The sequence below is a fragment of the Megascapheus bottae genome, chromosome 4, assembly GCF_031878675.1.
Source record: "Megascapheus bottae isolate mThoBot1 chromosome 4, mThoBot2.hap1, whole genome shotgun sequence".
NCBI classification, from domain to species: domain Eukaryota; kingdom Metazoa; phylum Chordata; class Mammalia; order Rodentia; family Geomyidae; genus Megascapheus; species Megascapheus bottae.
In genome coordinates, this window is record NC_143512.1 from 73,656,201 (window position 1) to 73,669,968 (window position 13,768).

General features: G+C 34.4%; 1 protein-coding gene across 2 annotated transcripts in view; it reads left to right on the forward strand.

Moving 5' to 3' along the window:
• Cdh12 (cadherin 12) overlaps positions 1-12,573 on the forward strand; it is a 785,868-nt gene extending 773,295 nt beyond the window's left edge. The window contains exons 11-15 of one of the 2 annotated variants that reach the window (XM_090332101.1): positions 3,701-3,822; positions 6,675-6,792; positions 10,075-10,326; positions 11,225-11,385; positions 11,976-12,573. In XM_090332101.1, the coding sequence (XP_090188227.1) occupies positions 3,701-3,822; positions 6,675-6,792; positions 10,075-10,326; positions 11,225-11,385; positions 11,976-12,020 (698 nt within the window). In that variant the 3' untranslated portion in view covers positions 12,021-12,573. Of the gene's footprint in view, positions 1-3,700; positions 3,823-6,674; positions 6,793-10,074; positions 10,327-11,224 lie in introns of both variants that reach the window. The other variant, XM_090332100.1, reaches the window with a different exon arrangement.
• Positions 12,574-13,768: the final 1,195 nt, after the last annotated feature.

Below are 13,768 nucleotides of genomic sequence, written 5' to 3' on the forward strand. Positions count from 1 at the left end.
AACTGTAAAGGCACCAACATTTATGCCGATAACGTTTGTCACATGTAGTGTGGGATGACATATTTCCCAAGAAACTATTTGGCATTTCCTAAGAATGATGAGTATTATTCCATAATTTATAAGATTTATAATCGGATTTGCAGTATTTCAACAGAAGTTGTAAAGGTAATACTTAGAAGAAGCATTTAAGGGTGTTTTCCTCACTATTTCATGAAAAGTACACAGAAAGAGTAATCACTAACACCTCCATCATCATCACCTTAATTTAAAATGTTACCATCTGCTACTAGTACATTCTAGAAAAATGTTAAAGAATCCAAATTTATAATATATTAGTATATATTTTATTTCTAACTTTCAAATGTTTATTGACTCACTACCATATTCACATGGTGATTCTAATTGCTTCATCCAAACACATATACATTAATGCCATGAAATGTGGTTAAAATGTATTTTTACAGTTTCTTTACACATCACATATTGAAGGTAATCATAATAATATTTACATTATATGCTACATATAGATATAGATGTAGATATAGATACTGATTTTTTGCCAGGCCTGTGCTTTGAATTCTGGGCCTGGCAATTTCCCTGAGTTTATTTTGCTTGATACTAGGGCTCTATCACTTAAGCCACAGCTTGAGCAATGCAGCTTTTTCTGAGTGGTTTATTGGAGGTATCTCATATATTTTCCTTGCTTTTTGTTAGCTTTAAACCTCAGATCTCGGCTTCATGAACAGCTGGGGCTACAAGCATGAGCACTCAGTGCCTATTTTAAAATATTTTAAACATGGTCAACTCAATTAGGTTTGAAATTTTTAGGGTGGAAGAATTTCCATCATGGTAATGAACTAATGATGTCATCAGTTACCATAGTCCAATATATTTTATTGAGCACATGAATGTCTATGCACATAACAAATAAATTGAAAATATTTTACAAGTTGTTTGAACTCTATTACATGTTTTATCTAAGTAAAACATGTTCTGTAATATCTTGAATTTGTCATTTCTATTCAATAAAATATTTATAAATGAGAAAAAAATCAAATGTAACATTTGATTGCTTATTTATTAATTTACTTTTAGCTACCCTTATATAATTCCTATAGCTTTTTATGCAATAAAAAAGAAAAAAATTCTTCAGTCAGATGACCCTGTGCTACAATGGATGTAAGACCTTGTAAACTGTGATAAGGAGAGCATATCAAACTGCTAAATTGAAAACAAGCAAGGACTATGGAACATATTAGGAATATTTTTTAGTATTAGGTAAAACCCTCAATATACTGCACTCAAAGAAATGTTCTATCAAGCTGTAAGTTGGATAAATATAAATAATTCAATTTAGAAAGGTTTTTTTAAGAAATTGAGACTGCAAAAATAAATGTAGAACTCATCTTTTAAACTTTCTCTGTTTCTTTGTCCCCATATGCCTCCCTTCCCAGTAATAGTTATTCTAGTTGATAAATAGAAAAGCTAAAGCATTGTTTTATGGTGCACGGGATAATTCTACAAAATGGAGATTTATTTTAGTTAAAATGCTAAAAACTTATTTTCCATAGCTAAAATATGGAACCAACCCAGATGCCCCTCAGTAGATGAATGGATCATGAAGATGTGGCACATAGACACAGTAGAATTCTATGCTGCCACCAGAAAGAATGGCATTGCCCTATTTTTAAGGAACTGGAAAGACTTGGGAAATAAATCATATTAAGTGAATTAAGCCAAAAACCAAAGAAACATAGGCTCCATGGTTTCCCTCATTTGTAATAATCAGTAGAAGTCTAGGATTCTCCTAGCAGAGAATTACAATAGCTCAAAACCTATGTGCATATGGCCACAGAGAACAAGGGTAAGTGAAATGAATTCCAGGATGTGGAAACAAGAAGTTTATCTTTGTGGTTGTTGTTTTTAATATATTATGTGGAGTTATTTCTTTTCTTTTTTTTCTCCTCCTTTGGTTCATCCCCTACTGTCACGTTATCTGACTTTGGTGTATTGTATATACTTTCACTTGTTTATTGAGAATAGGGAAGCAAAGGGGAAAAACAAGATGAATGGGAGGAAGTGGGAGGAGGGAAAGTGGGGGAAAAAGCATGGGAAGGGATATCTATGTTCAAGGAATAACATACTCACTACCTGAAGAATGTAACTATAACCTCTTTCTATACCACCCCAACAATAAATTAAGTTGAAAAATAAAAGTTATCCATGTTTGAAATAAAAAGTGCTAAAATCACCTTGTAAAAATTACTGCTAATAAGAGTATATTCTAATGTCAATTTTTTGTGTTACAATTTATTGCAGTGCAGATGTTAATTTTACATTTCAAGAGAATAAATGCAACAGCTCAGAAGTATCCAAAGAAAACTTTAGATAGATAAAAATAGCCCTAATGTTATATTTTAAATGTTTTAACATCTATTACAATAAGAAATCCTTAGAATAAAACTATTTAAAGAAAAGAATTGCTGCCTTTGAAGACATTCCCTCCCAACTTTAATGAGCTAAAAGTCTATTCATGGATAAAAATGAAACAGGCACTAATTTCTTCCTATATCCTCACTTAGGATGTAAAATAGAAATTAGAGACAGAGACTTCATTGTCATTTATATAATAGTGTTAAAATTGAAATAATAATAGGTTATATACCATTTTCAAGTAGCTCTAGAAGTTGAAGATATTATTTTGTAAAGTAAGTTCTACATATGTATTATATAGTATCTAATGAAGTTCATGAATTTAGTTTTCTTCAACAAATGACAGGGATGCACATATAAAGTTTTTAGGCTGTTTCAGAACCTGTGAGGACCAAAACCCCTTGTCCAAACGATAGTATTATTTATACTATATTAAGTTGTTCTTGGACTAGGAGTGTGGCCTAGTGGTAGAGTGCTTGCCTAGCATTCACAAAACCCTGAGTTCAATTCCACGGTACCATATACACAGAAAAATCTATAAGTGGTGCTTTGACTCAAGTTGTAGAGTACTTGCCTTGAGAAAGCTCAAGGACTGTGTCCAGGCCCTAAGTTCAAACCCCAGGACTGGAAAAATGCTTTTATTTAATAAAATTATGTTTATTCTTTCACACCATCAGCAGGAATTTAAGGATATATCCCAGAAACTTTAACTCATATTTAAATCTACTTAATTTTTATTTATATAAGCTCATTTGTATTTTCCCATTCCCTATCATTCTAGTTATTTTTACTGACATTTTTTTGTCAGTCCTGGGTTGAGCTCAGGGCCTGAGCACTGTCCTTAGACTTTTTCAAGGCCAGAGCTCTACCACTTGAGCCTCTGGGATAATTTTGAGGGTACAACTTAAATATCCAGAATATTAGCACAATAAACAAAGACTTTCTCTAATGAGAAAAATATTTAAGTACTGTTAAGATTGATTCTAGGCACTGGAAAGATGGCTAAAAAGGTAAGAATGGAAATTGATATATCTATGGTATACTAATGAAAGAGGAAGATTGAATCTGATAATGTGCCTTGCTCATTCTCTAGGGATAAACATTATTAACTCACTTACCCATTCTTTTATTTGCTTGCTGTGAAAATTCTCAGGGATTTTCTTTGAGGGTATGTGTATTGTTTTTGCAAGCCAATCATGAGTATAATTTATTAGAGAAACCATAAATATTAACTTTATAATAATTTACTTTTTACTGCTCTCCATAGGCAATCCATTATTAACCAGCCAAGTCAACATACTCATTAATGTACTAGATGTCAACGAGTTTCCACCAGAAATATCTGTGCCATATGAGACGGCTGTGTGTGAAAATGCCAAGCCAGGACAGGTATCTTGTGAATATTGCTCATTAAATGTACACCAAGTTACCCTATATAATGTGTAAATTTTAGTGTCTAAGTACCAACACAAGAATTTGTACATTTATTATTTTATCTATATCTGATGTCCTCTTATAATAAATTCTTAAAGGAATTGAATCTATGTGAATTAGTGGTAGATGAAGGGATATGAAGATAATACATTAGAGGGCTTGTGCTGGGTTTCTATTCAGATTTTTTGAATGAAGTATTATATTGTGGATATTACTATTTACTGTGAAATTACTAGTGAGCCGAGAATTTATACACTCATTAAGGAGTACTTTTTTTCCTAGTGGCTTTCCTTCTTTATTCATGTACTTTCGTAAAGGGCATACCAGCTTTCTTTAGCTTACTGAAACTTTTATCTTTGCTTCTCTAGCAGACTTGAGGACAGCATGTGATTAAGTGTCTCTGAAATACAAGTCCATCTATTACATGAGATAGATTGGATTCTGTGTATGTAGACAGAGTAGTGAGGAATCGGTACATCCAGAATGAGTGTATTTCCATAACGTATCCATGGAAATTTTAATATTATACTGAAAACATCATCATACAAAGCACAGCCCTGGAATGTCATTTGAATTTTGAGTTTCAAGCTCTGGGGCATATGGAGACTTCCCATATTTGGCTCCAGCCATTGTGTTTCTGGCCTAAGGAGTATGCACCGGAGCATCTAGTCTTTTCTGTATTATTCTTGAGTATGTAGACATGCATATAAGTGATCAATCTTTTGTTTATTCATCTGTAACTATGTTTTGTGTATCTTATCTATTTTTACCTTTTCATCATTCATGTATATATGTATGTATCTAGCTAGCTAGCTAGCTATGTATCCATGCATCATTAGTCCATCTATCATCTACCTGCTTGCAGAAAAACATAAAAATAAAGCTGACATTACTTAGATCAGTGAACAATTGGATGTGAGTTGGTTTTTTAGGGCAGTAATTTCCAGCTAACACTTTCAGGTGTCAGTACACAATGAAGTTTACATGTCTATATGATCTAAAAGATTTTACAATATTCTAAAATTCTCTCCTTGTTACATGTATTTTGTTTTATTATTTTGCCAGTCCTGGGCTTGAACTCAGGGCCTGAGCACTGTCCCTGCACTTTCTCAAGGCTAGAGCTCTACCATTTGAGCCTCAGCACCACTTCCGGCTTTTTTCCTACATATGTTGTACGGAGGAATCAAATCCGGCTCTTCATGCATGCTAGGCAAGCACTCTACCACTAGGCCAAACTCCCTCCCTCCTTGTTACACTTTTGACAGTAAAAAAAAAAAGTCCTTAATTTAATAAATGATGCCAGCTTGTAACAGAAATATTAAACTCCCATAAAATTTGTGAACCACGTGTCGGTTCCTATATAATACATAGAACTTTATGAGTGAAATAATGCAATGGGAAGACAATATTGATTTAAGTGAAGAAAAGCTGAAGTTGCTGAAGTTTTTTGTTTTATTTTGTTTTTTTGGGTTTTTTTGCATAAGTCTATTTGGAGTTTGTAATTTTCCACATTTCATGATCTAGCCAGTAGCCAGATTTCTTCTCCTTCTTCTCCTTCTCCTTCTCCTTCTCCTTCTCTTTCTCCCTCTCCCCCTCCTTCTCCCCCTCCCCCTCTCCCTCCCCCTCTCCCTTTCCTTCTCCTTCTCCTCCTTTTCTTTCTCCTTCTTCTTTGCCTGTCTTGGGCTTCAACTCAGGCCTGGGATTTGTCTCTGAGCCTCTTTGCACTAAAGGATAGTGCTCTACCATTTGCAACACAGAACTACTGCCCTTTTCTGAGTAGTTTATTGGAGAGAACAGTTTCATGGACTTTTCAGTTTCATGGAGCTGCTTATCTCTATTCATCTATTATATGTCTATATACCTGACTATGTATGTAGATATCTATCATTTATCATTTAGGTAGGTTATAATCATGAGATTGGGTTCCAATTAGTGATTAACTGTAGTAGATGAATTTCAAGTTTCATGACATCAACTTAAGGTTATATTATACATTCTTTACACATAAGGAACAGGGTACAAGATGTGAATGCAGGTTCTGGCAAGCTTAAATTATTCCAAGAACATCTTGGTCTTTTCCTTACAAACTTCCTGACATAGTGACTGACAGTTATTGGTAATCATATTTTAAAAGTTTCAAACCATTGTAGAATTAATTGTTGAGTATTCAGAAACTATTTTTGATTTACAGATTTTTAAGATTATGCTATTGAAGTAACCAGATTTTGTCAAAATATATATACTATAAAGGTGCAAGTAAAGAAGAATTTTGAAAGAAAGATAATTCTTTTCATAAAATGAATTATTGCACATAGTTTATATATATATTGCTTGCATATATTTTTCATTATTGCTTATCTATGAAAATAAATATTATCCTCAAATATAATACTTTAAAATTCCTCTCCCTCAAGGGCTTTAGGGTCTCTGAATACTGGATTTCCAGTTAATATATTCATATTTAGCCCAGAAGGCATTTATTTCATGTAATTTAAAGTAAAAGAAAGTGCATTTTAATTTGATTTTGCTTGTTAGAAAGAATTTCCAATGCTGGCAAGTTTTAGTCATCCAGGTATTGATTTAGAATTTACCTCTATCCTATAATTGTACTGACCATTATTATCTGTTAATGTCTAAAGAATTATTGATAAAAATTATGTGTAAGTAATTGGTTCACTAGTATTTATTTAAGAAGGGTCATTTGTTGCTACTTGCATGCTTCATTAAATAAAGTTATTTGCCTGGTGCATAAAGTTCCCCTGTGAAACTGATGACTGACTTCAAATTTATTCTGAACATGTTTTCAGATAATTCAGGTAGTCAGTGCTGCAGACAGAGATCTTTCACCTGCAGGGCAGCAATTCTCCTTTAGATTATCTCCTGAGGCTGCCATCAAGCCAAACTTTACAGTCCGTGACTTCAGAAGTAAGTATTGCCTCTTAAGTATTAACCTTTAATCACATAGTGTTGTCCAATTATACATAAAGAAATACATGTTACTTTCCCTGAAAGGACTCAATCTTATAAAATAGGTAATCAGTTTTATAATAAATCCCAAATCTATTGACTAGTGGTGAAGTAGTTGTTTAATTTGTATAGACTATTTATAAGGCAATTTACTTGCTTTATTAAAATTACACCACCTATTCCTGACTCAAGCTAATAAAAATCTCCCTAACAAATTGAATGTACCAGTAGACTCACCTACACATTCTTTGTTTGAGCATATTGGTAATTGTGTATTAGCTGCTTTATTTGAGTTACCCAAGAGAAACACTGGTTATAACTATGCAATTGTAATTAGAATAGTACAGAACTTCATTCCCATGTATGATACTTAAGTGATGGTAGATAGCATCTTAAATTATAGCAGATAATGAAAGCACGATAGAATTTTTATTACAATTATATAGGCTAATATATTAGCCTATTATTAGCTTCTATCAAGATCATTTTTGGCACTACTTCTCTCACATTATTCCTCCACTTTCCCAACTGTTATCATCATTACTATTGCTGCTAATTATGTGATAGCAGCTACCACTATATTACAACAACAATAAAAACATATAGAGCACTGGTTTAGAAATATTGGTGCTCTTCAATTTGATGGTGAAATTATGTCTTAATAATTACATCATGAAATTGTAGAAAGGACAGAGTTGGGAATGAATTTAAGTCACCTAAGTTATTGAACACAAAAATATAGCTAAGCATGTCTTAAAGGTTTTCAGAACATTTTTGATCATAATAGTTGAGAAAAATTATCTAACCCAAAGCCTAATTTATAAGACACTTTCTGATAGCTTATTTGAAGTACATGAAATATTACACTTCCATGAAAAATAGAGCGGTTGTATAGCCCACATGATATGTTCATATTGACAAAATGTCAATAAACCATAAATTAAATAGTCAGGAATTGTCTATTTTAAGTTTTATGTGTTTTGTTCAATTGTGTTTACTATAGTAGTTATATGACTTTAGGTAGTCTACTCCCAAGCTCTATATTCTACATGACATAGATTAAAATTCTGGTTCCTATGATATTAACTAGTAAAAAATGAAAGTTTAAAAAATTCTACATCTGTAAAACAAATGGAAAAATATGATGAGATCTAATAATGAAATTGAAAGAAATCAAAACACTTTTGATAAAGTGTAGTTTATAGTATTTTTTAAATAAACAAAATATCTGAGTCTCACATCTTTGATGAAGGTAACTGTGGAGGTTTGATCAATTTGGCATCCTACACTAGAAGTTTTAGTTAATTAGGAGACCACAGGCTTCATCACGGAAACTGTAATTCTTGTGAGAATAGATGCTTATAATTTGTACAGCATTAAGGTTGGCTAATACCCACAAAATTTATGGCCAAGGCATATGGAGCTCTCTAGTGATAAATCAGAGGATAACTAGAATTCAACAAGTTTGTTTGATTTTTAAGTTTAGATAAGTGTATAACGTGGCTCAGATTTGCATTTTAGAAGGACCATTCTGGGTGCAATGTTATCACAGAGAGACAGTGAAATTTCATAATCCTTAGACTCAGGATGTGTACACGTGCTTTGTTGTTATCCTTTAGCCTAATGTATTCAGCCATGATATACTGAAGGCTCAAAGTTGTTACAGGGACTCCTACCTTTCCTTTTTTTATGTATTTTTTGCCATCAGAAGTATTTTTCCAAACTGAATCTGATTTAAGATTTTGTAGAAATCATCTGCTATCATAATTTGCTGCTTTTCAATTTTGAAATATCCTTTGTGGAAAATTTACAAATTAATATAAAAAAACCTAATCATATTACCAATAACTTCTCAAGATCTTTCCAGTGATATTTATATAAATAATCTGCCTAATTTCCACTACCAGAGTTGGGAATATATGAGTATTATAGTGACATGTAATTGAAATATGATTTATAATAAGCCACATAGGTCTCAATTTTTACTTGATTTTCAAGCCTGAATTATGCATGTCTATAATAAAGCACATGATGTTATTTAAATTGCCATGTTTTTAGAATTAGTTTACATAAAATTGAATATTATGAAGTAAATTATTTTATACATATTTTATACTATACTCATAGTGAATATGCTCAATAGAAATATTCATTATGTTTATAATGTAGAATTAACATAAATGTAGAATTTTAATGTTCTATATTAAGAATGAATATCATTGTTGATATTTAACCTGAATTACAATGAACTACTATATAATTATATGAAAATATTGATTGCTATGATTCATTCTTTGGATTTTTGAGATTACTTTTTACATTGTTATCATGACTTCTCTTCCACCCTCCTTTTTTCTCTGATTAATGAGGAAAAGTGCAACTATGTATATGCCTCCATGCATAAAGAATGTCTAGCATCCTTTGAAATTCATGAGAGATTGATTTCAGGAACACTTGTATCCCAGGAGGGGAAATGTGAAGATGCTACCTTTCAACTAAAATGTTGCATTATTTGAATATACAGATATCCTCCTGTCCTCTACCGCAGTACCACCCTGAATGCACCCGATCTTGTCAGATATCCTCCTGTATAAAGTCATCTTCAGATTACTTAGAATAATTCTACATAAATGCTGTGCAAAGAAGTATTGTCTAGGAATTAATGACAGGAAAAAGGCCACACTCAAGATTTTTTAAAAAATATTTTCAATCTATATTTATAAATCCTATGAATATAGAATTCCACTGTGTATGTGTACACATATATATGTAGGCATAAATGTATGTATACACATATATGTGCCCACACACATACACAAATATATATTTGCATATGCAAGTGGAACAAATAGGAAATGAACAAGCCTATCTGCATGTGTCTTGAGTTTTAATATATTTCCAATAATTTTTGTAAGATATTACTCAGATATTTTCAAGTGTTTTCTCTCAATCAGACTTTGAAAAGTGAAAATAAAACATCTGATAAGTCATTCTAAGGTCTTTCTGAATAGAACGTTAAATTTATACACTACAAGATATCAATGTAGCTTCTTTTTCTAAGGGTTATCCTATTATATTTGGTTGCATTTACAGATTTACAGATAATGACAAATTCATTAATTACAAGGATCTATGCTACTGAGCCAAGCAAAGCTTCCTACCCTTAGCTATCAGGTTTCCGATAACTAGAAGAGGTGAAGTGCGCCTTTACCATGGAATCATAAATTTCATGTTTTGTAGATAACACAGCTGGAATAGAAGCCAGAAGAAATGGATATAGCCGCAGACACCAGGAGTTTTACTTCCTCCCTGTTGTAATAGAAGACAGCAGCTACCCTGTTCAGAGCAGTACAAACACAATGACTATTCGAGTGTGTAGATGTGACTCCGATGGCACTATTCTGTCTTGTAATGTGGAGGCCATTTTTCTACCTGTAGGACTTAGCACTGGGGCTTTGATCGCAATCCTGCTATGCATTGTTATACTCTTAGGTGAGTTTTAAGATTTAGCCCCCATATATCTCTCCTTTTCCTTCTCTTTTTCCTCTCCTTTACCTCACTCCTCAACTTATGTAAATGTTTTACTTTTTCCTTCACTAGTTAGAAAATGATCTCAGTGTATCATTCATACATAATTGTTTTTGTTTGTTTTCTCCCGTAGTGGGGCTTGAGCTCTGGGCCAGGGCGCTGTCCCAGAAAGTTCAAAGCTAGTGATCTACCCTTTTAAGCCATAACTCCACTTCCTGTTTTCTGGTAGTTAATTGGAAAAAGTATCTCACAGACTATTGAGTAAGGCTTTGAACCTCCATCCTCAGATCTCAGCCCCCGAGTTGCTAGGAATTCAGGCATGAGCCACCTGCGGCATGCTAGAACTCTTTTCTGTCTGTTCCATTTTCTTACTTCCTCTCGCTCTCTAATGTGTTGTTCATAAAATGTCTGTTATTTCTGTGAAAGCACAGAGTGTCAATGCAGGCAATTACAATGAAGAATTTAGCTATGGTTGATATTTACTTGTCACAGCGTACAATGAAGCACTTTAGAGGAATGTTTCAGGGCTTTATATTGTTAAGCATAACTATATGTTTTCTTTTTTTTTTGTTGCACATTGTTTGAATCTAATCTAGCACTGAAGGATTGCTATTGATAGTATGAATAGCTTTGCTGTGGTTCCCTGTGACACTTTCAAAAGATAATTGTTATCAGATAGAGAATGGAAGCATAGATGCATGATCTCATTGATGATCATTTATTTACTGTGGAATTGGTAGGAGATCAGCCAGCACAGATCCGTTTGATTGATTGATTGATTGATTGATTGATTGATTTTGTGGAAAGAAGAGGTGATATCCGAGCTATGTGTTTCACCTGGCCAATGTCTGTCTCCTCACAGCCATAGTCGTGCTGTATGTAGCACTGCGGAGGCAGAAGAAGAAGGACACGCTAATGACCTCTAAGGAAGACATCAGAGACAATGTCATCCATTACGACGACGAAGGCGGTGGAGAGGAAGACACCCAGGCTTTCGATATAGGAGCTCTGAGAAATCCCAAGGTGATTGAAGAGAACAAAATCCGTAGGGACATAAAACCAGACTCCCTGTGTTTACCTCGTCAGAGACCACCCGTGGAAGACAGCACAGACATCAGGGATTTCATCAATCAAAGGCTACAGGAAAACGACATGGACCCAGCCGCTCCCCCCTATGATTCCTTGGCCACATATGCCTACGAAGGCAACGGGTCTGTCGCAGAGTCCCTGAGCTCCATAGACTCTGTCACCACGGAGGCCGACCAGGACTTTGACTATCTGACAGACTGGGGACCCCGTTTTAAGGTCTTGGCAGACATGTTTGGTGAAGAAGAGAGTTATAATCCTGATAAAGTCACTTAAGGCAGAAGTGAAGGCTGACACACAACTAGGAGGAGAAACTTTAAACAAAAAGAAGCAAATAGAAATCACACTACACACACACACACACACACACACACACACACACACAAGCTTATATAGGGCAAGATTCCTTCGATTATCTGGTTTTTAGCAAGTTGTGATATTTATCATATTGTCAGTTTTGGCTTATTCTGCCAACAAAAGATCAATTCTATGCTATGTTCTTAGTCTGTTTTTGTTTGTTATTTCAGATACACACTGAGACAAGCTCAGGCCTATTAAATATAATTTACTGACATGACAACCTAGAATGAAGAGAGCTTTGTGGCATCACGGTGGAAGAGTGATAGATTTTTCTTAATTCCACTAAAGTGCCTATTGAAACTTTTATCATTTAAAGTGGTGTTCCCTACACTCTGCTGTGATGGCACTGAAGGATTCAGAGATGAAGAGGAAAAGAAAGAACTAGCAATAGCTACCTGCTAATGGTTTTCATTCCTACTGAAGAAAAAAATAAAAAAGACTTTGTGGACTCCATCTTCTTATAAATCAAAGTTTTTTTTTTCTTTTATAAACTGTAAGCCAGAACATATCTGCTTTTCCTACCCTTTCAAAAAATGGAAATAAATGTCATAATATCTAATTCAATATGTAAGTCTTGATCTTAACATTCATTCATATTAAGATGTCAATTAAAATGTTACCTTTTCCAAAAAAATAAAGTTTTGCAAAAGCAAATGGAGAAAACAAACCCTCTTTCTAAAGAGAGGCCTCAGGGCTCAAATTCCACAATAAAATAAATACCTGTTTTGCTTAATTCTCTATTGGTGTGTTGGAATTGCTTTTATAATGCCATTGGTTTACTTGGGCTTGCAGTTGTAGATACGGTTTCAGTTAGTGTTGCTCCTCTCGGGGCAGCAACACAGGAACGGGGAGGGACACACAGGGCCAGCCTGTAGTCCCCGGAGCCGAGCAAGATGGTAAGTGTCAGCCCTCCCCCAATCACCGGGGAAGAAAAAACCACGCTGAGTCAGAAGCAGTGTAAACCATGGAAGCGCATCAGATCTCTCTGCTGATCTCTGCTGATCTCTCGTTCTCTCTGATGCTCTCCGATGCTCTCCCCCTTTATTGCGTCAGACAATTAGTTACATACTGTTAGGGTAGGAGAAGGTGGGCACTGGGAAGCTAGCCAATAGGAAGAGGGCCCCTGTGCTACCACTAAGGGTCTGGGTGGGCTTTCAGGTAGTGGGCAGGACAGGTGCAGGAAAGCGCGCGAGACTTGAGCTGCTGCGAGACCCGCGAAACTGCGGGGGGTTCAATCGAGTCACGTACACGAGATGCCTTAAGAGAGGTATGCAAAAGACCAAATGCCTGGACAAAGCCCTTTAATTGCAGCTGAGCCAGAATCAGGCCTCAGAGATGGAGGCTAGGCCCCAACAAGTTAGTGTAGTTAGGAAAGTTTCTAAGTTGAAAAAGGTACTATCCATCAAAATTATAGATAAAAAAGTATGAAGCTTGCTAAAGATTCTTGAAATCTGGTAAGTAAAAGGAAATACATACAAAACAGTTCACACTAGATTCGTGATCTGTATCTGTGTATATATATTATGCATTATTGGATAAATAAGAGAATGGACTTCTGAAAATAAAAGCCAATGACCAGATCTTTATGAGGATTATAAGGCATATATCAAGCATCTTCTTCACTTCCTTAGGTAGTGACTTCACATGTTAGACTCATTCATATACTGGAGTTAAGCATTATGCTTTTGCTCTTTCATCTATGATCATCTTCACACACGTCACACAATCTTGCCTATAACACTCCTTTAAAATTCCATGCAATATCTTAATCATAGAAGTATTTATTGGCATGATTATGAAGTACATTCCCATTATATGCCATTTTAATAATACAGTGGCATTGTACTATGTATGCATACATACAACTCAACATACACAAACCTACCTTAAAGTAATATAGTTTCTCAGTATTAATACAGTGATTATGAGTCCATTCTTTGGTTGTAGCTACTATATAATT